The 26,951-nt window shown below is 50.6% G+C and overlaps 1 protein-coding gene across 7 annotated transcripts; it reads right to left on the reverse strand.

Moving 5' to 3' along the window:
• Positions 1-243: 243 nt before the first annotated feature.
• On the reverse strand, positions 244-25,533 carry PRELID3A (PRELI domain containing 3A). 7 transcript variants are annotated; one of them, XM_063597172.1, is made up of 8 exons: positions 24,595-25,510; positions 18,809-18,926; positions 12,042-12,210; positions 10,908-10,997; positions 5,411-5,481; positions 5,199-5,301; positions 3,085-3,171; positions 244-1,363 (listed from the first exon to the last, which is right to left on the reverse strand). In XM_063597172.1, the coding sequence occupies exons 3-7, from the start codon at positions 12,177-12,179 to the stop codon at positions 3,118-3,120; spliced, it is 456 nt and encodes a 151-aa protein (XP_063453242.1). In that variant the 5' UTR covers positions 12,180-12,210; positions 18,809-18,926; positions 24,595-25,510; the 3' UTR covers positions 244-1,363; positions 3,085-3,117. The 7 variants fall into 7 exon arrangements, with proteins under 7 accessions (XP_063453242.1, XP_057156433.1, XP_034799963.1 ...); XM_057300450.2 differs by lacking the exon at positions 18,809-18,926 and having other exon boundaries at positions 3,088-3,171; positions 24,595-25,533; XM_034944072.4 differs by lacking the exon at positions 18,809-18,926 and having other exon boundaries at positions 24,595-25,512.
• Positions 25,534-26,951: the final 1,418 nt, after the last annotated feature.

Below are 26,951 nucleotides of genomic sequence, written 5' to 3' on the forward strand. Positions count from 1 at the left end.
CCGTCTAGAGCAGAACCACCAGGTGACAAGTTCTGGGCCATTCCCATTGGGACATTACAGAGCTGCTACGGGAGCAAGATGGGCCACTCAAGGGCGCTGCGTGCCGGGAAGGGCGGCGCAGGGACAGCGCACCAGCACCCCGGCCAGAGGCCCCGCTGCCTTCAGGACTGGGGAGGCAGGCGCCGCACAGCTCCACTCAAGATGACGCTGCTTAAACGCTGAAAAAAGACAGACACGAAACGGTTTATCCAGCATAAACCTATCTGTGTTTAATAAAAGAAGGGAAGAGAAAGGCCACACATACACTTTCATAAGCACAGAAAACTTCTGGAAGGCTTTGCGAAAAAGAGCCGACTGGCAGCTTGCGGGAGGCCTTTACCCTTCAACGGACTCCAGACTCCTGTACTCTTTTTTAACCATAAGCATGGGTTGCTTTTATGTATTTTTTAAAATTAATGTTGTTTTAAACAACTTTGATTTAAAGATGGTGGGAAAAAGACCTTTGGTCGTTGTCCCTCAAACACTCACAAAACTATAAGGCGAAAAACAGGAACTCAAACCTTGGATACTATGAGGGATCCATGGCCTCCAGCCCCAGCAGGTGAGGCTGGCAAGCAGCGAGGCAGGGCCTCCAGCCTGGGCGCAGGATGTCCCCCGGGCACGGCAGTGGCAGACTGGAGGGGGCTGGCACAGCCTGCAGAAAGGGCCGGGAAACCCCTGGACCCCAGCCCTCTCCCCGCATGAGGAGCCTCGTCAGGAGAGGTTTAGCCACTCCAGGAAAGGCATTTGGGGGCCAAGAAGAAAGCCATGGCCCCAGGCCCCGTGAGCCCCACAGTCAGAGCCCGCCGAGGCCAGCAGCAGATGTGAGGCCCGGAGCAGCCGCGGGCCCAGGAGAGCTGCTTGGTGATCTGCAGGACGAGGGGACGGGGGCGGGGGCGGGGGGAGGGGGGCGGAGAGGCTGGAGGGCGGCACACCCGCCAGCGTCTGTGGAGGCGCCTAAGTGGAGGACGGCGTGGGCGGGCGGGCGGGCGGGGGCGGCGCGGGTCACCTGCAGGGAGAGAAGGGGCTGGGCCACCGCGGCAGGCAGGACGATGGGCGCCGCCCCTAAGGGACACGGGCGAGGGCCTCGAGCCCTCCATCCACGCAGACGGCGGCGGTGGGGCTGGCTGGGGCTGCTCCCTGTTGCACGCTCATGAGGGGAGGGACATCTGGTCCCGGGGTCACCTGCGACCCGCGATCAGTCCAGCCTAATCCTCCTCCCCGACCCTGTGTGCCCTCGCAGCCAGACGTGCTCTTCCGTCCCGTCCTTGCTCGTCCTCTCCTCACCTCCTCACCACCTTCTTTCCTTTCTTCTGGGAAGCATCTGCAGAGACACCAGGTGTCGGGTTGCAGAGGAGCAGAGGGCGCACCACACACCACACTCAAGACATAAACCACACTCATGACACATACCACACATACACATCACACACATGCATATCTTACATGCACACACCACACACATACACATCACACATACACATTACACACATGCACATCATACAGACATGCACAAATCACACACAGCACACAATACACATCACACACATGCACATCATAGACACATGCACACACACCACATACATACACATCACAGAGCACACATACACATCACACACCTCACACACATGCACCCATATCACACACATATACACATCCCATAGCACACACACATCACACACATGCACATCATACACACATGCACACACACATCACACACATGCACACACCACACACATACACATTACACAGAGCACACACTATACACACATTCACACACAGCACACACCAATCACACACATACACATCATACAAAAATGCACACACGACACATACCACACACATATACACATCACATACACAGAGCACACACACACCACACATATACACATCACACAGCACACATATCACACACACTCCACATACCACACACATATACACATCACACACACCCCACACACGCACATCACACACAGCATACACACCACACACACACACCACATATATACACACAGCACACACAACATACAGCACACACAGCACACAAACATGCAACACATCACAGACAGCACATGCACACCATACACGCTGCACACACACACCACACACACATATATACATACCACGCACAGCACACACTCCACACACACCGCACTCACCACACACACATAGATACTCACCACACAGCACACACCACACACCACACAGATACAGGATGCCAGGCAAGGGAGCTCCTTACAGGCACTGAACTCAGGGTGCGGCCATGAAGGAGGCGAGGCCCATGGCCACCCCTGGCTTGGGTTCAAGGAGAGCAAAGTGTGGCTTCAGTGACTCAGGCAAAATCAGCACGAAGTTCTTAAGGATCCCCGAACCCACACACACGGGGGACAGATGGGGACGAGCAGCCCAGAGCAGCGCAGCACAGCCTCTGGTGGGAGGCGCGTCCTCCCCGGGGATCAGGCCCTGGTGGCCGCTGGCCGTCGGGGCAGGGCCACTAGAAGTCCAGCTGCTGATGGCACAAGAAGCCAGGGAATGTTCGTGAAGCTCAAGGAAACGCCAGAAAGGCTTCCACTGCTAAAAGGAAATGGCCGGCTGCAGCCGTGTGGCCATGTACTGGCTTGGGGCAAGTGAAGAGGTAGGCACAGGACCTCGCTCACAGCAGCAGGTGCAGATGCACCCAAAGGACAGCGCCCTGTCAGGACAGGCCTGGCTACTCGCGCCAACTCTGCACAGTCACCGGGGTCACCTCAGCAACCCAGCCCGAGGGTGGCTTGCTGGAGAGGCCGAGCTGCCACCATGCGACCCAGAGGGCCGCAGCTCAAGCTTCCTCGGAATCTAAATCCTGCCACGAAGCAAGGAATGAAATAGAAAGAGGATGAAGAGGATGAACCCAGTGATTCTGTGTCACCGTGGAAAACTAAGGAGCTCCGGGCTGGAGAGCCACCAGCAGCTGCGTACTTCTGGCGTCCCCTCACCATGTGCACCATGCACACGGGTCACAAGAGGCTGCAAGTACCCCCCCAGGTGAGTGAATACTGTACTCACCACCATTTATGACAAGCACAGGCACAGGCCTCCTTAGCTCACAGCACTTTCAGAGTGTTCAATTATCCACTCGATAGCAGCCCACCCCTGCAACACAGAAAGATTTCAGCACTGAGTGGGTCGTCCCGCCTCCCGCTGCAGACAGCAAGCGACAAGTCCACAGGCTAAACTGCAGAAGGCAAGCGCTGCAGTTACAAGGAGACACAGCAGTGACCTTTCCGAGTGATCTTCACACAGGCAGGCAGTTCCTCCAGCTCAGAAGGGGGAAGGAAAACAGTGCCTAAGAGTCACTGCTGTGTTAGCAAACCAGCGCCCGGCTTAGCTCAATACAGCAAGTCCTGTCCCTCACCTCCCAAATCCCAGCGCTGAGGCTGCCCCAGGAGGCCAGGAAAGCCCAGGGTGACACCTCCACGCACCCCCAACCCCATCCCCTGCACCTGCCCTCAGGCCGCTCCGCTGTTTCCAGGCACAACACCTCTCCCCACCTTAGTGATTCTCTCCTAAGCCTTCAACACAACCTCTAATAAAGTGAAATAAAGGAAAGCCAATTTGCCCTCACTGAGTTTACCCCAAATTTTTCACATAAAAGGTCTAAGGTAGCTGTGGCCTCACTGAATATTCCCTTCCTCTTATAATATTTTGTTTGGCAAACATTTAGGGCTTCTGCCCTAAGCCAAGCATTGGAAACAACGATGGGTGAGATTCGGTCTCCTTCCTCCAGCATGGACAAAGCTCTCCCGCTTTGGCCTTCGCTGCCCTACCTCCTCTGAACTGAGCTAAGCTGCTCAAATCTCTATTTCTCAAATCAGGATTCTACAAAATTAGATAGACAGGCTCTTCTATTGGTGATGAGACTAAATGCAAGCCATAAATGGTTTTCCACTAGTTGGAGAGTTAAGCATGGAAGGACATTGGAAAGGGAAGTACAGCCTTAGGAATCACCCACTGATCTCAAAAATGAAGACTCATTTCTGACCCCCAAAAAGGAGGGAAGAGAAAGAGGGAGGAAAGGGAAGAGTGAGGGGTATGAGGGACAGACAAAGAGAAGACATGAGCCTGTGAGGCGGGCCCAGGTGAAAAGCCAAGGCCCTCCTCTGGCAAGTGGCATCTTTTAAATGTGAGGAACATCTTCCTACCAAACATTCAAGCTCTTTCCATCAACTCTGCTGGAGGGGAGGGCAACCCGGACTCCTAGAACAATCTCTTCCTCTGTTCCAGTGCCCTGGACACAAAGGGAGTGCCATGGATGGCCTCCTGGGATCTATCCTTTCTCCTCTCACCTCCACAAAGCTTACTGCCAAATCCTGCCAGAGAGGAGCTGTGAAGACGGCAGCAGGCTCCATGGAAGCGTCACTGCTGGAGAGGTTCAGCCAAAGCCACTTAATGCCCATTAAATAGGAAACTACTATAAGTCCTGAATAGCCTACCTGACACTGTTAACACCTTGTATTTCTGATGTTGTGGGTTAGTTTGCTTTGGTAACTGAGCTTATGACATTTGGGCTCTTTGAAGTGGTAGTTGCCTTGGCTGGGTTTATGCTCCAGGTTTACCCCATACTTTCTCTACTGAGAAGAGTAACTTTGGCTCCCTTGGCTTTCACGCACACACTTCCCTCAGACCTGGGTCAGCCTTTCCCTACCCTAGTTTTGAAATACTGTGGCATTATGAGCTCAGCATAAATGGAGAGCCCCAGCACTCAGGATTTTATTTATTTATTTTTTATTTTTATTTTTATTTTTATTTTTTAAGACAGAGTCTCATTCTCTTACCCAGGCTGGAGTGCAGTGGTGGTTCAGCTCACTGCAACCTCCGCCTCATGGGTCCAAGCAATTCTCATGTCTCAGACTCTCGAGTAGCTGGGACTACAGAGGTGTGCCACTATGCCCAGCTAATTTTTGTATTTTTAGTAGATGGGGTTTCAGCATGTTGGCCAGGCTGGTCTTGAATTCCTGGCCTCAAGCGGTCCACCTGCGTTGGCCTCCCAAAGTGCTAGGATTACAGACATGAGCCACCATGCCCAGCCAGGAAGACTGATGAGACTAAAAATGTCATATTCTTAATCTGGCACTTAACAACTAGAGCACACACAGGACTCCTAGGATTGAGATACATACCTTCTTTGCATTGGATGATATCGTATTGGCCATTAAACTTTCCAAATAACTACCGAGGCTAATCCCCTTCACAGTGATGATGGCTTCTTGTGTGAGCATGGTCCTGTAAAAGAGCAAGAAGAAAAGGGGCTGACCAGCCCTGAGAGAGAGGAGGGTCTGCCCTGCCCACACCCGTGGCATTCAATGTGTCAATCCCACAGGAGATGACTCACATTTCTGGGTTCTCTGGATGAGGTGTGTACACCAACCTCTCATTAACTGACACCAAATTTGTGAGTGTGATCTTAAAAAGAAAAAAAAGGTTTAGATTGTATTTCTCTTGCATTTCTTCTGAAGTCAACTGCCCATACTCTTCCATCCCAAAATTAGCACTTAGTGGGGCCAGAACAGAAGAAACTTTTAGGCATAGGAGATACGACCACATTAAGTCCTAGGAAACCATGGTTTTGCTGTTCCTTCTGGCAACTGTCATCTGTCTTCTTCCCATGTCCCACTCCACATGTGAGCAGGGCTCTGGCCTTCAAGGTACAGTCAAGCTGCCAACACTGTCAGCAGTTGTACCACAGAAAAGGACAAATAGGCCTGTGTGTCCATATAAGTGAGAGAAAGCTTTTCACCTACCCATGGCAGCCCACAGAGCACTGTCTCCTAGGACTGGATGGGACAGACTCTGAATCTACATGGAGACTGCAGGGTTCTTGTCTCCTCCAGTACCACTTCCTATAAACAGACTAACTCCTTATGTACATTTATACTTTCTTTTTTTTTTTTTTTTTTTTTGAGATGGAGTCTCACTGTGTAGCCCAGGCTGGAGTGCAGTGGCGCGATCTCGGCTCACTGAAAGCTCTGCCTCCTGGGTTCACACCATTGTCCTGCCTCAGCCTCCCGAGTAGCTGGGACTACAGGCACCTGCCACCATGCCCGGCTAATTTTTTGTATTTTTAGTAGAGACGGAGTTTCACCATGTTAGCTAGGATGGTCTTGATCTCCTGACCTCGTGATCCGCCCGCCTCGGCCTCCCAAAGTGCTGGGATTACAGGCATGAGCCACTCCACCCGGCCTATATTTTCTTTTTCTTTTTTTCTCTTATTTTTTTGAGACGGAGTCTCGCTCTGTTACCAGGCTGGACTGCAGGGGCATGATCTTGGCTCACTGCAACCTCTGCCTCCCGGATTGAAGTGATTCCCCTGCCTCAGCCTCCCGAGTAGCTGGGATTACAGGCATGTGCCACCATGACTGGCTAAGTTTTTTTTTGTACTTTAGTAGAGACAGGGTTTCAGCATGTTGGCCAGGATGGTCTCAATCTCCTGACCTCGTGATCTGTCTGCCTTACCCTCCCAAAGTGTTGGGATTACAGGCATGAGCCACCACACCTGGCCTCTTTTTTATTTTTTGAGACAGAGTCTTGTTCTGTTGCCCAGGCTGGAGTGCAGTGGTGTGATCAAGGCTCACTGCATCCTCAACTTCCAAGTCTCAAGTGATCCTCCCACTTCAGCCTCCTGAGTAGCTGGGACTACAGGTGCACACCACCACATCCGGCTAATTTTTAAATTTTTTGTAGAGATGGGATTTTGCAATGCTGCCCGGGCTGGTCTCAAACTCCTGAGCTCAAGCGATCCTCCCACCTTGGCCTCCCAAAGTGCTGGGATTACAGGTGTCAGCCACTGGGCCCGGCCTATATTTTCTACTTTTTTTTTTTTTGAGATGGAGTCTCGCGCTGTCGCCCAGGCTGGAGTGCAGTGGCATGATCTTGGCTCACTGCAAGCTCCGCCTTCTGGGTTCACACCATTCTCCTGCCTCAGCCTCCCCAGTAGCTGGGACTACAGGCGCCCGCCACCATGCCTGGCTAATTTTTTTTTTTTTTTTGTATTTTTAGTAGAGACGGGGTTTCACCATGTTAGCCAGGATGGTCTTGATCTCCCGACCTCATGATCCACCCGCCTTGGCCTCCCAAAGTGCTGGGATTACAGGCATGAGCCACTGCGCCCAGCCTATATTTTCTGTCAAAACCAATTTAAACACTCGAGCTCTAGAGCCACACTAACAGAATTTTCTGTGCTAACAGTAATGTCCTATGCATGCTGTCTGATATGGTAGCCACACACACATGCAGCTAATGCACACCTGAAATGTGGCTCATGTGACTGAGGAATGGAATTTTTAATTTTATTTTATCCTAATTAGTTTAATTTTTTTTTTTTTTTCAGATGGAGTTTCACTCTTGAGTGCAATGGCGCGATCTCGGCTCACTGAAACCTCCACCTCCCGGATTCAAGCGATTCTCCTGCCTCAGCCTCCAGAGTAGCTGGGACTACAGGCACCCGCAACCATGCCCGGCTAATTTTTGTATTTTTAGTAGAGATGGGGTTTTGCCATGTTGGCCAAGCCGGTCTGGAAATCCTGACCTCAGAGAAGTCAGGTGACCTGCCTGCCTCAGCCTCCCAAAGTGCTGGGATTACAGGCGTGGGCTACCGCGCTGGCCATAAATAGCTTAAAATTAAATAGCCACATGTTGCTGGTGGCTGCCACACTGGACAACAGAGCTCTAGAATTGCTTCATTGTTTAACTCAGTTCACCCTCTTCTCAAAGTGCCAATTCTGATAAAAGACCATGTTTTAAAAAGTTTAAACAGTGAAAAGCAAATTACCCTTTCTGTAGTGATAAATACTCATTTTTTCAGTAATCTCTCACTGAATCCCTCCCCCAGCGTCACTGTCCCAATGCAAATGGTTAGTAGGAAATCTCTCTCCTCCTACAGAGTGCCAGGTTATCAAGAGTCTCACGTGTATGGGCGTTACATTCAACAGAACTATCTAACAGTATCAATTACAAATTAAACTCTGATTAGCTGTTGTCATTTTATGTGCAATATTTTATGCAAGTCACTGTGTTTCATAAACCTTACTCCTCTGAGGTTTGTTCTTTTCTTTTTTATACAAGAAATGTGAGACTCAGAAAATGTAAATAGCATCCCCAAGTCATCGGGCCATCCAGCGATGGCTTCAGGATGCAAGCACATTTCTGTCTTGCTCCAAACCCCGTTTCCTTCCCATCAGACTTCACTGGAGCATAAATTGCTCCTTTTTACATACAACTGAGTTTTCTGGAAGGATAAAGTGGAATTTCATAAGTAAATATTGGTTTTGGGGGCAGAAAGAACATAATACGTAAGCTGTCAGGAATAGCCAGTGGGGACCTGACAGGCTCCTGTGACTTTCTGCAGCCTGGGACAAGGAGCCAATAGGACCAGGGGACATTGGCAGAAGTCCGGGTAGTACACTAAGGAGCTAGGCTCTATCCTGCAGGTGGCTCACAGCCTCATCTCAGCACACAGGGATGCACCCACTGCCTTCTACGGAAGGTGCTCCCAGCTGGGCAGAGTGTGGCTGGCCGACAGCACTGAGCATCCTGGGGGACTGTTCCCATGGCCACCTGAGAAGCTCATAGGAGCTCCTGAGGCCCTCTGGTTGGGGCAGGGGAGCCGCAGGACCCAGAGCAGCTCCACTTTCTTTCAAACACTGGGCCTCCCACAAGATGCTGAGAAGATGGGGAGCTGCCCAGGTACCGGTTCCGGTACTTGCGCATGGCCGCCTGGATGACCTGCTCCTCAGCCCTGTCCCCACCCACTGCACCCACCAGCCCTGCCTGCCCCTGGGCCCAGGTCGCCCTTCCCTCACTGCAGCACTGCTGGCCGCACCTTCAACTTCAGGCTGGACACTCCACAGCCTGCTGTGCAGGGGCTGCATACTCAAGATGTGCAAAGCAAGCTTACCTCTCTCTTCTCACACCTGCCCCTCATGGGCCACCATTCAGCCTGGCGCCCTAACCAGAGAGCAGAGCTGCGTCGTGAGCCTCCTGTTCCTTACTCCCCATGTCTCACCCCAGGTGGCCTCTGCTACCTCTCACCTGGACAATTACCTGCCCGGACTACTGGTCTCCCTGGCTCAGGTCCCAACATCCCCCCAGCCCTCTCTCCACAGGGCTGCCAAGGTATTCTTCCCAACACACAACCCGGCTACCTCACCTTCCTGCAACAAACTCTCAGTGGCTCCCTCTTACCACGAAAACGACCTCCGGCTCCTCTGCCTCTTCTGTGGTCTTGTGCCTGCCCCTCTCCAGCCTCCTCCCTCCCACACCACCTTCCCCTCTTAGTCTCTAACGCCATCTGTTTGTGGCTCTCTAAGGCTCAAGGGCGCCCACTGCCAGTGTGTATGGAGAAGTCCTGCCAGGCTCCCTGTCACCTACCTTCACACGGCCACTTAGGGGAGCTCCTGCTTGCTGCCACCTACGTGGGTTGTCTAGATGCCCACCGTGCGATGACAGAGCCAGTCAGGAGGAAATATCTTAATCCTTGCATTCCCCATCCCTAGCACTGTGCTGGGTACCTGGGAGGCACTTGATACCGTTGGCAGAACCAGTAAATAGTGGTGGCTAGAGCCAACCGTGGCACTGGGGACAGAAAAGTGAGGCCAGATGAGGGCACCGCTGACTTCACCCACCATAGCCCATTTCTATATTTGCTGAAAATAAGGATTATTTTTTGAAATAAATAATTTTGCTAGCCCATGCATATTTCCCAGCATGTTCTTGCATTTGCATTAGGCCAATATACATTTTTTAATTGAGAGAAGTGAGAGAGGAGTGAAGGGGGGAAGTAGCTTTAAAAATACCCGTTGGGGCCAGGTGCGGTGGCTCACACCCGTAATCCCAGTACTTTGGGAGGCCGAGGCGGGTGGATCATGAGGTCAGGAGTTTGAGACCAGCCTGACCAACATGGTGAAACCTCCTCTCTACTAAAAATACAAAAATTAGCCAGGTGTAGTGGCACGCGGCTGTAATCCTAGCTACTCAGGAGGCTGAGGCAGGAGAATGGCTTGAAACCAGGGGGCGGAGGTTGCAGTGAGCCGAGATCACGCCACTGCACTCCAGCCTGGGCGACAGGGCGAGGCTCCATCTCAAAAAAAAAAAAAAATGCCTGTTGGTGGTACACACCTGTAGTCCCAGCTACTTGGGAGGGTGAGACAGGAGAATCGCTTGAACTCATGAAGTGGAGGTTGCAGGGTGCTGAGATCCACTGCACTCCAGCCTAGGTGAGAGAGAGAGAGACTGTCCCAAAAATTAAAAAAAAAAAAAAAAAAAAGCACGTTGAGAGGCATCACTTGAGACCAGGAGTTTGAGATCAGCCTTGGCAACAGCGAGATCCTATCTCTATGAAAAATAAAAATAAAAAAACAGCCAGGGATGGTGGCACGTGCCTGTGGTCCCAGCTATTTGGGAAGCTGAGGCAGGAAGATCACTTGAGCCCAGGAGTGCGAGGCTGCACTGAGCTATGACCACACCACTGCACTCCAGCCCGGGTGACAGGGCAAGACCCCATCTTTAAAAAAACAAAAACGTCTGCTGGTTGTCAGGACAGTGGTTATCCTGCGGGGGGTGCCCAAGGGGTCTCAGGGGCTGGTCAAATTCTGTTGCTTGAACTGCCTGCTAGTTAAGAGGTGCGTTCTTTGTGACAATTCATCATTATGTGCATTTTTCTATATACTTATTATACTTGAATAAAAAGATAAACTGCTAAATGAATTCAGCCTTTCTGTTAAAAATAAGCAACACCTAGACCAAAGGTGGGCTGGAAATAGAATTAAACGAAGGCCTTACGCACCACCACCCAGACACACTGAGCCCGTTTCTCATCTGAGGCCATTGCTTACATTGGTAGAACAAAGTTCCATTTTCTTTTCCACTGGATCCACCACAGAATGTTCTCGGATGTATGTCAATGTCCTACTGGTTCCCAAAATCTAGAAAACAAAGCAAAACTAGCATAGTGGAACGTTAAAAATTCTACTTCATATCACCACCGAATACCATTGCATTTACTAATTAGTTCACTATTCAAGAAATGATATCATGGGATGCAGCAAGGGACAGAGACAAAACCCCTGTGTCCAGGGCGCTTCCGCTCCAGCAGGTGAGCCACTGAGCAAAGAAATGAATTCCAACAGAGTGGAGCGTGCAGCAGCACTATGCTCCCGGCAAAATAAAACAGGCTGCGGGCAGTGGAGCTAGGAGGCCCCTCTGCCGGGCGGAGTCTGGGCAGAGCCCCAAAGAGGAAGGTACCACCATAGTGCTGGGGTGGGGGTGTCGGGCTGGGGGCAGCAGGTGCAGGCCCCTGCAGCAGGAGCTGGGCTGACTGAGAGGCCTGCGCCAGGCCAGGGCGTGGACTGCAGGTGGAGGCGAGATCCAGGGGTCGGGTTGGGGTGAGCCGTGCTCAGATTTGCATTTCCAGCGACCTCCCTGGCTCTGAGGAAGAGGCCACGGGGGGCTGAACCATGGTGAAGCCTAATCCCGGTGCCCTAGGATGCGGCTGGCTGCGGACGCTGGGCTTTAGAGGCGGTTAAACCAGGAGGAGGGGCGCCTGGCAGTGCTAATCCAGCAGGCCCGGGCCCTTTGGGAGGACAGATGGGGATGCCAGACGCCACGCGCCAGGCAGAGCCTCCCGCGACCCCCGATCTCGAGGAAGACCCCCCCACCGTCCCCCCACCCCGTGACCCCCGATCTCGAGGAAGATCCCCCCACCGACCCCCCACCCCACGCCCCCCGATCTCGAGGAAAACCCTCCTACCAGCCCCCCAGCCCGTGCCCCCTGATCTCGGGGAAGTTCCCCCCACCGCCACCCCCACCCCGCGTCCCCTGATCTCAGGAAAGGCCCCCCGCCGCCCTCCCACCCCGATGGCAGCCAAAGCAGCAGAGGGACTGACGAGGGGAGGAGGGACGCGGGAGAGGGCGGGGGCGGGAGTGGGGGGGTCGGGCGCGTTCGGAGCCGCAGCCCCCGCCCCGCTCACCGCTCTCACGAGGCTGGGCAGCCCCCACTCGGTGCTGAGCAGGCGCAAGCTGTGCAGGCGGCCGCGGCCGTCCACGCGGCGCTGTAGCACATCCACGCCCAGCACGCTCGGGTTCATCGGGTTCGGGTACTTGCGCATGGCCGCCTGGATGACCGTGTCCCACGGGTGGCTGCGGGGAGAGCATAGGCGGCGGTGAGCAAGCGCCGGGGCCGGGGCCGCAAGGGTGAAGGGGAGGAAAAGCCGCCGCCAGGCCTGGGCAACGCGCTAGTCTCTTCACTTTAATGAAAGGCTGGTCCGACAAATCTGAGGAGTCCCGCGAGCCCTCCCCGGCCGCCGGCTCAGCACCTGCACGCCTCGGCACCTGGCAGCCCCTTGGTTTTTGTTTGTCTGAGACAGGGTCTCACTCTGTCGCCCAGCAGGCAGGAATGCAGTGGTGCCATCAGGGTCACTGCAGACTCAAACCTCCCAGGCTCAAGTGAACATCCTGCCTCAGCCTCCTCTTGCCCCACCTCCAGTAGCTGGGACTACAGGCGTGTGCCACCTAACCTGAATAACTTTTTTGTTTGAGACGGAGTCTTGCTCTGTCACCCAGGCTGGAGTGCAGTGGCGCGATCTCGGCTCACTGCAAGCTCCGCCTCCCGGGTTCACGCCATTCTCCTGCCCCAGCCTCCGGAGCAGCTGGGGCTACAGGCGCCCCCCACCATGCCTGGCTAATTTTTTTCTATTTTTTAGTAGAGAGGGGGTTTCACCGTGCTCTTGATCTCCTGACCTCGTGATCTGCCAGCCTCGACCTCCCAAAGTGCTGAGATTACAGGCGTGAGCCACCATGCCCGGCCTAACTTTTTAAATTAATTAATTTTTTTTTGAGATGGGGTCTCACTCTATCACCCAGGCTGGAGTGCCGGGGCACGATCTCAGCTCACTGCAACCTCCGCCTCCCGGGTTCAAGTGATTCTTCTGCCTCAGCCTCTCTAGTAGCTGGGATTACAGGCACCCACCACCACACCTGGCTAATTTTTGTATTTTCAGTAGAGACGGGATTTCCCCATGTTGGCCAGGCTGGTCTGGAACTCCTGACCTCAAGTGATCCGCCTGCCTCAGCCTCCCAAAGTGCTGGGATTACAGGCATAAGCCACCATGCCTGGCCAACTTTTTTTTTTTTTTTTTTTGATATGGAGTCTTGCTCTGTCACCCAGGCTGGAGTGCAATGGCTCTGTCTCGGCTCACTGCAACCTCCACCACCCGGGTACAAGCGATTCTCCTGCCTCAGCCTCCCTAGTAGCTGGGACTACAGGTGCCCGCCACCACACCCAGCTAATTTTTTTGTATCTTTAGTAGAGACGGGATTTCACCATGTTGGCCAGGCTTGTCTCAAACTGCTGACCTCGTGATCCGCCTGCCTCAGCCTCCCAAAGTGCTAGGATTACAGGCGTGAGCCACCGTGCCCAGCCCAACTTTTTATTTTAACAATTTTTTTAGGTCTCATTATGTTGCCAGGTTGATGTCAAACTCATGGCCTCAAGCAATCCTCCTGCCTTGGCCTCCCGAAGTGCTGGAATTATGGGCATGAGCCACCGCACTCAGCCTCCCCTTGTTTTATTTCCTGCCATCAGAGTGGTTGCAAGTCACCCATTGCTTTCCAGAGCTCTGCACTTGTTTAGGCCTGAAACCTGCAGGGTCAGACACACGTCTGAAGGGAGCCAAGTGAGGGGCCACCACACCTGTCCAGCATGGACCTTCCCCCGGACTGCTGAGGGGTTGCTAGCAAGTCACTTTATTGCCCTAATTGTCCTAATCCACCCTTCCTTCAAGGTGTGCTCTCTCCCAGGAAGTCTCTGAGCCTCCTGCAAGGACAAACATTCTCTGACAAGATCATCATTTCTTCAGAAGTGCCCAGAGAGCATTGTCCAGCATATGTATAGACACAGCCCAGAGGCAAGCCCGGATGTGTGCACACACCTATGCACCATCACGTTCACATGTGTGCACATATGCATGCAGACACACATACATGCACATGCACACACATCTTGAAAAATTAAACTGGGATTACACTCAATATATGGGTTTACCATCCATTTTTTATAACTGCTGATAAACATTTTCCTATATCATGAAGCCATTTTCAGGAATATGATTATAAACAGCTGTACACTAGGTCATCTTGTGGCTGTGTCTATTTCACCAGTCCTCTATGGTGGGTTATGTTATGTAGATTGCTTCCACTTTTACACGATAAATTATAACAGTAGAGAACATTTGTGTACATTAGTCTTTCAACATATCTAATTCTTCCTTAGGATAAAGTTGTAGAAATGAAATTTCCAAATAAAATATGAAAGATTATGAGGATACTGAAGTTTTTTCTTCCATATTTGAGGTCAATTTTCAATATAACAGAGTGATCAGTAATTTACTTTACCCTCATCAAACACTCTTGTCCTAGGTGAAAGTTAGCAGCAGGGCCCAGATGAGAACCAGGTCTCGCAGCTCCCTAACCTGTTCTATTACATTCGGTGGCCTCTAAATTGTCAGGGCCTGGCCTGGAATCCTCTCTTAACAATAGAACACTTATGTTCAGTTTTTCGAACCATGCAATTGTGTCACTAAGCTGACGCATTCCACGGGCTAACATAAAGAGAAGAGAGGGATGAAGAAGCCAAGACTGGGTGGTCCTGATCACTCTAGGAATTCAGTCAGAGTGGAGCCCTTTCGTCTCTCTGAGGTTTAGGAAAGAACTGTCAGGGACATGGCAGACCCCAGATCTAGGTAAGGAAGGTGAATCTAGAGATACATGTGAAGCAGAAAGGGTGCCAGTCACCCAGGAGAGCCTCCTCAATGAATAGTCTGATGGCTTTTCAGTTAAGTTCCTTAGACTTATTCCCACAGAAATCATTACTTTAAGCAGAACAGGGTATGCCTTCTAACATTAAGCTTAAAATAATCTAAACATTGAGAGATTTTTGCATTAAGCTTATCTCAAATAATGTTTCTTTCATATAAAATTCTTGCATCTTAGGGCTGGATGCAGTGGCTCATGCCTGTAATCCCAGCACTGTGGGAGGCTGAGGCGGGCAGATCACTTGAGGTCAGGAGTTCAACACCAGCCTGGCCAACATAGTGAAACCCCATCTCTAAGAAAAATACAAAAATTAGCCGGGCATGGTGGCAGGCACCTGTAATCCCAGCTACTCGGGAGACTGAGGCAGAAGAATTGCTCGAACCCGGGAGATGGAGGTTGCAGTGAGCCGAGATCGCGCCACTGCACTCCAGTCTGAGCAACGAAGCAAGGCTCCATCTCAAAAATAAAAATAAAAATAAAAAAATTTGCATCTTTCTGGCTGATGATTTAAACTAAATACAATCTGCTTAAAATATGCATATAATAAATAATTTTACTAATTACAGCAGGATGACCACACATATAGCAACAGAACAATGGAGGAAAATGATAAACATAATAATAATATCTCAACATCTCTAAAATGATAAAGTCTAAGCACAGCAAGTCAATAGCACACACTTGGTTAAAGAAAATAGTCTTGTCTGGCTGGGTACCGTAGTTTGTGCCTGTAATCCCAGTACTTTGGGAGGCCGAGGCTGGTGGATTGCGAGGTCAGGAGATCGAGACCATCCTGGCTAACACGGTGAAACCCCGTCTCTACTAAAAATACAAAAAATTAGCCGGGCACGGTGGCAGGCGTCTGTAGTCCCAGCTACTCGGGAGGCTGAGGCAGGAGAATGGCATGAACCCAGGAGGCGGAGCTTGCAGTGAGCCCAGATCATGCCACTGCACTCCACCCTGGGCAACAGAGTGAGACTCCGTCTAAAAAAAAAAAAAAAAAGAAAGAAAAGAAAAGAAAATAGCCTTGTCTGGGCACAGTGGCTCATGCCTGTAAATCCCAGCACTTGGGGAGGCTGAGGCAGGAAGACTGCTTGATGCTAGGAGCTCAAGCCCAGCCTGGGCAATATAGCAAGACCCCTCATCTCTACAAAAACATAAAACATTAACCAGGCATGGTGGCACACCCCTGTGGTACTAGCTATTTGGGAGGCTGAGGTTGAGGCAGGAGGATCACCTAAGACCGGAGGTCGAGGCTGCAGCAAGCCATGATTGTACCACTGCACTCCAGCCTGCGTGACAGAGCAAATGCCTGTCTAAAAAAACAAACAACAACAACAACAACAAAAAAAAAACCCAGAAAGAACAAAAATAGCCTGACACGCTTTCAATGGGCAAAAATAGACAAGTCTGGCAATATTGAGTACTGGAAAGGGTATAGGAAATAGGACAACAGGAAGTGCTGCTGGTGGACACAAACTGGCACAGGCACTAATGGGAGCAGTTTACCCAGAGAAGCTGAAAATGGACACCCCGCCCCTGCCGAAATCAGTCAGGGTTCTCAGCTGCCTGGTTGAGGCAGAAGAGTAATGTGCTGAAGTTTATTTTCAAGAGGAGCAGAGAACTGCCTACTCAGAGATCCCCAACCAGGCGGCAGGAGCCTCCTCTGCTGCTGTTCGTGGAGACCTCTGGGGAATCCTATCCCCCAAGGGCAAGAGGCCTCTGCTGCCACCCAGCATGGATGGCTCCCCACATACACGTGTCCTAAGTGCTCTGACACCATGTGTGTGGTGGGTCTGCCTGGCGGGCTAAGGGAAGCTGGTTTCTGTGCTGGGGAATGAAAAGGAATAACAAAGGACTCTCTAAGCACCAACAGTGTCGGGAAGATGAAGAAGGAGGAAATTACATGATGTCTGGGATTTGCCTAAAATAACCCAGGGGAAGGAGCAGTGGGTGGGGACACAGAGGACTCTGGACTGGCTGCCAGAGGGTAACTGTTAAGCTGGGGGTGGCACCGGCTCTCAGTATTCTAGTCTCTCCATGTTTGCATAGTTGTGAAATTTCCATAGCAAAAATCTGTCTTAAAAAGATTTAAGGCCAGGCACAGTGGCTCATGCCTGTAATCCCAGCACTTTGGGAGGCCGAGGCGGGCGGATCACTTGACAGGAGTTCTAGAACAGCCTGCCCAACATGGTGAAACCCAGTCTCTACTAAAAATACAAAAATTAGCTGGGCACGGTGGCGCACACCTGTAGTCCCAGCTACTTAGGAGCCTGAGGCAGGAGAATTGCTTGAACCTGGGAGGCAGAGGTTGCTGTGAGCCAAGATCGCACCACTGCACTTCTGCCTGGGTGACAGAGTGAGACCCTGTCTCAAAACAAAACAAAAAAATAAAAATTAAAAAAAAAAAAAGATGTAGGCAGACCAGGTGTGTTGGCTTATGCCTGTAACCCCAGCATTTTGGGAGGCCAAGGCAGGAAGTTCACTTGAGACCAGGAGTTCAAGACCAGCCTGTGCAATAGAGCAAGATCCCTATGTCAACAAAAAATACGAAAATTAGCCAGGTGTGGTAGCTCGCAACCATAGTCCCAGCTACTGCAGAGCCTGAGATGGGAGGATCACTTAAGCCAAACAGTTTGAGGCTGCAGTAAGTCGTGATTGCACTACTGCACTCCAGCCCGGGCAACAGAGCAAGACCGTCTCTAAAAAAAAGAAAGAAAAAAAGATGTAGGCAGCCAAAAACAAGATAGTAGGCCTGCTACACCCCACCACCGAGTGACCCAAGGCCTCCATCAGCTGCTCCTTAGCATTTGGGCCACACACCCTGGTGGCTCCAAGACCTTTTCCAGACATAACTGTTGTCACAGTGCTACTGAGACAGGACTGACCTTTTCTTTTGGCGGGGGTGGAGGGGTGGGGGGAGGACCAAGTCTCACTCTGTTGCAGAGTGAGACTGGAATGCAGTGGGTGTGATCTCAACTCACTGCAACCTCCACCTCCCGGGTTCAAGCAATTCTCGTGCCTCAGCTTCCCGAGTAGCTAGGACTACAGGCATGAGCCACCACACCCAGCTAATTTTTGTATTTTTAGTAGAGATGGGGGTTCACCATGTTGACTAGGCTGGTCTCAAACTCCTGACCTCAGGTGATCCACCCACCTCGGCCTCCCAAAGTGCTGGGATTACAGGCATGAGCCATGGCGCCCGGCCAATGACTGGCCTTTTTTGCTGTATTGACATTTGCGCTGATTCTGCAAAAGCAATAAAAGGACAGAGCCAGTATCTTCCCAGCATCAAGGCAGGGCTCCAAATTGCATGTGGTCACCGCAGTCCTCACTGCTGTGCACTTGGGAAACAATGCCAGTTTCTCTTAGGGACATCTATGAGTAAATGGCCAAGTGATTCGTTTTATGACTGCTTGACCCCTGAGTACTCTTCTCTTTGATATTCTGTGTGAGGGAACAGAAGTGCACCAGAAGCCCCTCTGCTGCTGCGGCCCAAGTCCCTCGACTCTGGGGTGTCTGGGGGGCGCCGGCACTTGTTCACTCTGAGTGGGAGCCCCTGTCTCTCTGCTGCTTTCCATTGCCTGCCTCTTGTACTTGAAAGAGCAATAAACAGAAAGAACAATAAACAGATAAACTTTGCTTATTCAGACTTGGGGATCTGGCAGATGATTTCTTGAAAATTAACAAAGTAAGCCTGTGCTTCAAGGAAAACAACTGATAGCATTTGCTGCCAAAGATAAAATTTGAGCTTTAAAGTGATAATTTGGCCAGGCACGGTGACTCACGCCTGTAATCCCAGCACTTTGGGAGGCCAAGGCAGGCGGATCACCTGAGGTTAGGAGTTCAAGACCAGCCTGGACAACATGGCGAAACCCCGTCTCTACTAAGAATACAAAAATTAGTAGGCCGTGGTGAGACTCACCTGCAATCCCAGCTATTTGGGAGGCTGAGGCAGGAGAATTGCTTGAATCTGGGAGGCAGAGGTTGCAGTTAACTGAGATCACGCCACTGCACTCCAGCCTGGGCGACAGAGTGAGACTCTGTCTTGGAAAAAAAATAAATAAATAAAGTGATAATTGAAATTTCAGAAAACTTGTATCTGCTACCAGGAGCTGGATGACTGCCTCATGCTGCACGCTCAGTGGAGGCCTATATTCCAAATGCTTCCAAGTCATACTTGGGTTAAAGACTCATTCATACACAGGACAGGCCAATGGGTTTGTTGTTGTGGTGGCTGTTTTAAGAGATGGTGTGGCTCTGTCACTGTAGCCTCAAGCTCCTGGGGTCAAGCAATCCTCCTGCCTCAGCCTCCTGAACAGCTAGGACTACAGGCACAAGCCACCACACCTGGCTAATTTTTGTATTTATTTTTTGTAGAGACATATTCTACTATGTTGCCCAGGCTGGTCTCAAACTCCTGAGCTCAAGCGATTACCCCCGCTAGGCCTCAGAGCTCAATACTCTATTCATTATAGTTTCAGGTTTTGTATTCCAACTAAGTGTTAAGAAGCTACCGTTTCTTTTGTCATAGCAGGAAAGAATAGCCATAATTACTTAAAAAGACTACTAAGATGCTCCCACCTTTTCCAGCTGCATGTTTGTGTGAGGCTGGGGTTTATCCATACACTTCAACCAAAACTATATATTGCCAAACACAGACTGCAGAAGCAGATATGAGAATCAAGTTATCTCCTATTAAGCCAGATATTGTAGATATTAGTAAAAACAGAAACAGCACCACTCCTTTCACTAATTTTTGGAAAATACAGTTTTTTATTCAGAAACATTATAACAGTTTATTATTGTTAAATTTAATGAATTAACTTTTTCAATTTATCATTTTTAATTTCTAATATGGTAAATATTGACAGACATAACCCACATAAGCAAAACTGTTTAGGGTTTTGCTAAATCAAGAGGTCCTGAGGCTGAAGAGCTTGAAATCCATTGGCCTAAGTGGGCCCTTGATTGAGTGGGAAATAGACACAGGGCTGGTCACAGCAGTTCGATTTGTAATAAGAGGAAAACTTAATGCCCTTCAATAAGAAAAAGAATAAATGGTGGCACATTCATACAGCTATTAATATCTATCTATATCTACATATATTTATGTAGACATCTATAGATATCTCATATAGATGGATTTTTGAAAAACAATAGGGCTAGGCGCAGTGGCTCACGCCTGTAAACCCAGCACTTTGGGAGGCCCAGGTGGGCTGATCACTTGAGGTCAGGAGTTGGAGACCAGCCTGGCCAACATGGCGAAACCCCGTCTCTACTAAAAATACAAAAATTAGCTGGGCGTGGTAGCAGGTGCTTGTAATCCCAGCTACTCAGGAGGCTGAGGCAGGAGAACTGCTTGAACCTGGGAGGCAGAGGTTGCTGTGAACTGAGATCCTGCCACTGCCCTCCAGCCTGGGTAACAGAGTGAGACTCCACCTGGAAAAAAAAAAAAAAAAGGCCGGGTGCCGTGGCTCATGCCTGTAATCCCAGCACTTTGGGAGGCCACGGCGGGCGGATCACGAGGTCAGGAGATGGAGACCATCCTGGCTAAACTAAAAATACAAAAAAGTAGTCGGGCGTGGTGGCGGGCGCCTGTGGTTCCAGCTACTCTGGAGGCTGAGGCAGGAGAATGGCGTGAACCCGGGAGGCGGAGCTTGCAGTGAGCCGAGACTGCGCCCCTGCACTCCAGCCTGGGCGACAGAGCGAGACTCCGTCTCAAAAAAAAAAAAAAAAAAAAGAAAGAAAAGAAGACAATATGACACATGCGTATACACAGATGCGGTAAAGTGAACCTCTGGAATATAGACCCCCTCAGAAGGATGCCCACCAAACTCATCCTCACGGCTGCCTGCAGGGAGGGAGACACAGTGGAACACCAGTGGGGAGGGGAAGAGCAGGCTTCAACTCATCTGTAATGTTCAATTTCTCTTCCCTGCTACTAGCTGTAAGGCAAGCCTGCTTTAGGCATGACTCCCCATGCCCCAAAGCCCGTCCTGCCCTGAGACGGGCATGGCCAGACATTCCTGGCAGCTGTCAGAATCAAAGGTGTGTGCAGCCTTGAACCCTGCAGGAAATCTATTTGTGATGGGCTTTGTTATTGATGATTTTGTCATAGGTCTGCCTGAAACCTCAATGCTGGGAAGAAGACATTTTAAACCCTGTCCTTTTTTTTTTTTTTTTTTTGAGACGGAGTCTCGCTCTGTCGCCCAGGCTGCAGTGCAGTGGCGCGATCTCGGCTCACTGCAAGTTCTGCCTCCCGGGTTCATGCCATTCTCCTGCCTCAGCCTCCCGAGTAGCTGTGACTACAGGCACCCGCCACCACGCCCAGCTAATTTTTTTTTTTTTTGTATTTTTTAGTAGAGACAGGGTTTCATTGTGTTAGCCAGGATGGTCTCAATCTCCTGACCTTGTGAAACGCCCGCCTTGGCCTCCCAAAGTGCTGGGATTACAGGCGTAAGCCACCGCACCCAGCCACCCTGTCCATTTTTAAATGCCCCTTTCTATATTTTGGCCATATACTTTTAATTTTATTTAAACTACTTTCACCCCTGTCTAGGTAACACACACGTTAATTCAGTGGCCTTTCCCTGGGCTCTCTGTTTTTGTCTGAGTGTTTACACTGCTGTCTGCTATGATGATCTCAGGGGTGGAGTTTCTTCTCAATGTGGACACAGGAAGAAAACTTGATAAGATCAAACTGTTTGTGCCTAATTATTTCTTCATTTCAAAAGTACTGTAATCCCAGCACTTCAGGAGGCCGAGGTGGGTGGATCACTTGAGGTCAGGAGTTTGAGACCAGCCTGGCCAACGTGGTGAAATCCTGTCTCTACTAAAAATACAAAAAAATTCACCAGGCGTGGTGGCACACGCCTGTGGTCCCAGCTATTCGGGAGGCTGAAGCACAAGAATTGCTTGAACCGGAGAGGCAGAGGTTGTGGTGAGCCAAGATCGTGCCACTGCACTCCAGCCTGGGTGATAGAGCAAGATTCTGCCTCAAAAAAAAGGAAAAAAAAAAAGTAAATTTATTATTTCCAATCAAATGTTCACCTAACAGTACAACAAACTTTTTTTAAGTATAGAAAGAAAAAGAAAGGTCTATAATCCTCAAAGGAAAAAAATCAGGGGTTTCAATGGACGAAACAAGGGGAAAACTACACAGTAAGTCCAGCCAGGAAGCCAGACTTCCAATTTGTACTGTCATTTGGATGCTATGACACCTCATGGTACCACCTCATGGTACCACATCATTCATAACCCGTCCGGCCACAGGCCAATCATTGGCCAGCCACATTCCACATTTGTCAGGCTTCATTACGGCCCTTTGCTTTCAAGTTCAAAAGTCTATGGCAGAGAATCAGCACCTAGTCCACAGCAGCTCCAGGGATGACTGGGATTCCTTTGGTGGATAGCTGCCCCTGTCCTGGAAGGACATCTGATCTCCATGTAAGATTCCTCACCCCTTCTGAGCACCTGCTAGGCGCCGGGCCCTGGCGGGGTGCCAGGAATACAAAATGAATGACGGGAGAAATGAAATACTGACACTCTACCACATGGTGAGCCTCAAGAAAATCATGCTAAGTGAAAGCAGACAGACACAAAACACCCCATATTGCAGGATGACATTTACATGCAATGTCCCAACAAGGCAAATTCATAGAAACAGAAAAGATTCCTGGTTGCCTGGGGCAGGGGTGAAAATGGGGTAAAATGTGAAGCTAATGAGCATGGGGCACCTCTGCAGGAGGATAGAAGTGTTCTAAGACTGGACTGTGTGTGTGATGGTCATACTTAGCAAAACTTAATGAATTATACACTTAAAATGTGTATAATTTTATGGTATGTAAAGTATACTTCGGTAAAGCTTAAAAAAATAAATGGGAGTTAGCAGCTGCAACAATTTTCAAAAGCATCAACTGTGATTTTTCACAGCTAGCTATTCATTTGTGCTTGTCCACAGACATTTCACAAACCTCTAGGGCAGACCTCGGCCATTCCATGAGAAAACTGAGCCCCAACCGCCTGGCACTCCTGGTATGCAATGACTTAACTGTCCACAGCATCCAGACGGCTCAGTGATGCCCCCATCCTTGTTGCTGATGGAAACCCACTTGAGAAACACTGCAAGCCATACAAAAAATTAGATCCCATCAAGTCTAAAGACTTCATGAAAAATAATTTCAGAGGTTTTGAAACCACTTGATATATTTTTATTATAATTTTACATGTTTAAAGTCAGGCCAGTCACGGTGGCTCACACCTATAATCCCAGCACTTTGGGAGGCCGAGGCGGGTGGATCACCTGAGGTCAGGAGCTTGAGACCAGCCTGGCCAACATGGCGAAACCCTGTCTCTACTAAAAATACAAAAATTAGCCGGGCGTGATGGCCCACACCTGTAGTCCCAGCTACTCAGGAGGCTGAGGCACGAGAATCACTTGAACCCAGGAGGGGGAGGTTACAGTGAGCCAAGATTGCGCCATTGCACTCCAACCTGGGTGACCCAGCGAGCCTATGTCTCAAAAAAAAAAAAAAAACAAAAACAAAAACAAAAAAAACCCAGCCTGGGTGACAGAATGAGACTCTGTCTCGAAAAAAATAAATAAAAAGAGTCAAAGGATGACAATTTCCTTCCAAGCAGTACTTTTTTTCCCCAAAAAATAAAACATTTAATGCTTAAGTGAGGTCAGATAATTAAAAAATCTTTGTTGCTGTAAATAAACATTAAAGAATAATTTCAGTGTGTCATAGATCACTGACTTAAGGAAAAGATACCACTTAGGTTAGGAGGGCACTTTTTTCTTCTTTTTATTTGCACAATTTTATGGAGTATATGTGCAATTTCGTTACATGCATAAATTTCGTAGTGGTCAAGTCAGGACTTCTAGGGTATGCATTACCCGGGAAGGTGTCTTGCATCCATTAACCAATTCTCATTATCCTCCCTGCACCCACCCCCTCACCCTTCAGAGTCTCCATCATCTGACGTTCCACTCTCTACATCCATGTGAACACATTCTTAAGCACCCACTTAGGAGTGGGAACATGCGATACTTGTCTTTCTGGGCCTGGCTTCACTTAAGATAATGACCTCCACTTCCATCCGTGTGCCGGGGGAGCATTTTTAAACAGTTCGAGGTTTTCCACGCTAGCTTGGGGGCCTTCCATGCCTACAAGTGAGTTCAGGGCCAGGGCCCCCGAAATGCCTTCTGCCCCTTTAGCTTCCTCCAGAGCTCACAGCCCGCCGTGGGCCCTCCGTGAAACGCGCGGAAGGTTTATGACAATCTCAGCAAAGGCGCCAGCTTGCAGGCCTCTCCCCTGCCCGGCTCCCGACCCCAAGGAGAGCAGCGAGCGCCAGGCCCCCGGCCGCCCCCCGGCTCCGGCCGCCCCCGCCCCGGCCGCCCCCACTCCGGCTGCCCCCGCCCTGGCTGTCGACCACCAGCGGGGCCTCTGTGCCTGCAGCCAGGCCCCTGCGCACGCCGGGGGAGAGGCCGTACCCGGCGCAGAGCCTCGCCCAGACCGCGGTCCCGGGGAAGCGCGCGTGCCCTCTCCGGGACGCCGAAGTTGCGGTCTGGGAACGGCCGGCGCGGGGCGGGGATCTCCGCGAGGCCCGCTGTGAGGTCCGGCCTTTCCTGGACCGCTCCAGCCGGGCTCGGGAGCAGGAGCCGGCGTCTGGACGGCCCCACCGCGGCCCTCAGCCCGGCCTCACCCAAACACGTGCTCCGAGCTCCAGATCTTCATTGCCGCCGGCGCAGGGCGCGGGCTCTGCGATCCGGGCCGGGTGCTTCGGGCCGCGAGGCTCCGGGAGCGGCGTGGGCGGGGCCTCGATGGGCGGGGCGCCCTTGGATGCCGCCCACCCCGTCTGGTGGCTAGGCTGGCTGCAGCGGCTAAAGATAGCTCTGCGGGCGCGGCTGTGGCGCAGCCCCAGACCTGCGCTGCTACCCTGGGGTGCGCGATGCGCGCTTGCTGCAGATGCCGCGGGCGTAGGAGGCGACGCTCGTCCTTACTCCCACTGTCCAAATTCTCCCAAGGCCCTGTCCAGCTACGCCGGTTTATACTGTCGGGGACGTGTGATGAAAAACAAACCTGCCAACCCTCAAAACTCCACTGCAGTTTGGGTCTTGAACAAACATTAAACCAGCATGTGAGGCCGGGCGCGGCTCCCGCCTGTAATCCCAGCACTTTGGGAGGCCGAGGCGGGCGGATCACGAGGTCAGGAGATCGAGACCATCCTGGCTAACACGGTGAAACCCCGTCTCTACTAAAAATACAAAAAATTAGCCGGGCGTGATGGCGGGCGCCTGTAGTACCAGCTGCTCGGGAGGCTGAGGCAGGAGAATGGCGTGAACCCGGGAGGCGGAGCTTGCAGTGAGCCGAGATCGCGCCACTGCACTCCAGCCTGGGCAACAGAGCGAGACTCCGTCTCAAAAAAAACAAAACAAAATAAAACAAAACCAGCATGTGATGTGCATCACAAGCAATCCGCCAAATAGGCTGCAAAGACAGAAATCTCAGCCTGTATCAAACAGCCGGGAGGATGCAACCTACCCCACGCATGCTCCCGAGGTAAACGAGACAGCCCTTCGGGGAGGGGACTCCACTACACCATTTGTCGCAGAGTTCATCCTAAATTCGCCTGATGATGCATTGGTAAATGCAGTGGCCGTTTGCGTTTGCTAATTGCCTTTATCCAAAGGAAAAATGAATTTTCATACCTTTATGACAGGAGGTAGGTTTACAATTTGAAGCCAGGTGCTCTCTGGTAGCTGGGCTCCTACCCTCCCACAAAACTGGGAGACGGGGATGACATTTCAAAGAGATGACTCCCAAGTCCTTGAGAAAATACATTCTTGAGTTATAAAACTGGGGGGAAATCTTATTTAGCTTTAAAAAAATGTACGTGTATCTCAAAAAGAATTTGTAATTACAACTTGGCAAATCCTCTAAGGAAAAAGAGTCTCCCTTTCGCATAAACTACTTTTTAGCTTTGCAAAGTACCCTGCACTGCCACAAACGAAGTTGAAGTGCACGGAAGTGAGATGCTTGTTCTAAGAAGAGGGTACTCTTCTCCAGGATGAGATAGGGCGAGAGGGCAGGGCCCTTGTCTGAGTCGGCTGAGTCTCAGCCTAGAGCAGCGCCTGGCGCCCCTGGGGCGTCCGTGGGCGTGGGGAGCGCATTTGTGCAGTGAGGCAGGGAAGTGGAAGAGCACACAGCATGACCCGAAAGACCTGGGCTACAGTCCTGGCTCCACCGTCCACTCACATTGACCTCTACCTCCTACAGCGTTAAGCTCAGGATGATCTTCCAAAGTTGGTGCTATTCTTCCCGTTTTACAAATGAGTAAACTGAAGTTCAAGCAGGTTTCAAAGCTCTCTACCCCATGATCACACGCTGAGGTGAGAACCCAGGTTACAAGATTCCCCCTCCCCACTGTGCTGCAGTGATTCTAGATTATCACTGGGCCAGCTGTTGAACACTTCTTGTATGCCAAGCACTATTGAAAAAACATGAGGCAACACGCTTGTTCCAGGTAACATATCTAGGAGTTAGCCTACCCAGAATTCAAAGCCACATCCTGATTTCAAAGTCCAGTCTTGCCATTTGTTATCCTCTAGGAGTAGGAACAGATCTAGCTGTGGAACATTCATTCATCAAGTCCGTCTTGTTACCTGTCAAATGAGGATCATACTGCCCACCCCACTGGTGTGTGGTAAGGATTAGATGCATCCATGTGTGGACATTACGGTTTACTAGTATCTTTAGAACATCCGTTCCTTCTATCACTAGCTAAGGCTAGCCAGATAACTATCCCTTAGCATCTTTTTTTCTTTTTTCTTTTCTTTTCTCTTTCTTTCTTCTTTCTTTCTTTTTCTTTTTCTTTCTCTCTTTTTCTTTCTTTCCTTCCTTCCTTCCTTCTCTCTTTCTTTCTCCCTCCCTCCCTCTCTTCCTTTTCTTTCCTTTCTTTCTTTCTTTTTCTTGTTCTTACTCTGTCACCCGAGCTGGAGTGCTCACTACAACCTCTGCCTTCCAGGCTCAAGCAATCTTCCCATATCAGCCTCCCAGGTA

Source organism: Pan paniscus, chromosome 17 (assembly GCF_029289425.2).
Source record: "Pan paniscus chromosome 17, NHGRI_mPanPan1-v2.0_pri, whole genome shotgun sequence".
Taxonomy (NCBI): domain Eukaryota; kingdom Metazoa; phylum Chordata; class Mammalia; order Primates; family Hominidae; genus Pan; species Pan paniscus.

Coding starts and splice junctions, on each gene's coding strand:
- PRELID3A (XM_008971137.5), bottom strand. CDS start 12,481: ATGGCACCACTGCATTCCTGCCTGCTGGGCGACAGAGTGAGACCCTGT. Junction 5,302..5,410: donor CATCCAGAGAACCCAGAAAT/GTGAGTCATCTC, acceptor GCTCTTTTACAG/GACCATGCTCACACAAGAAG. Junction 3,172..5,198: donor TATCATCCAATGCAAAGAAG/GTATGTATCTCA, acceptor TCTGTGTTGCAG/GGGTGGGCTGCTATCGAGTG.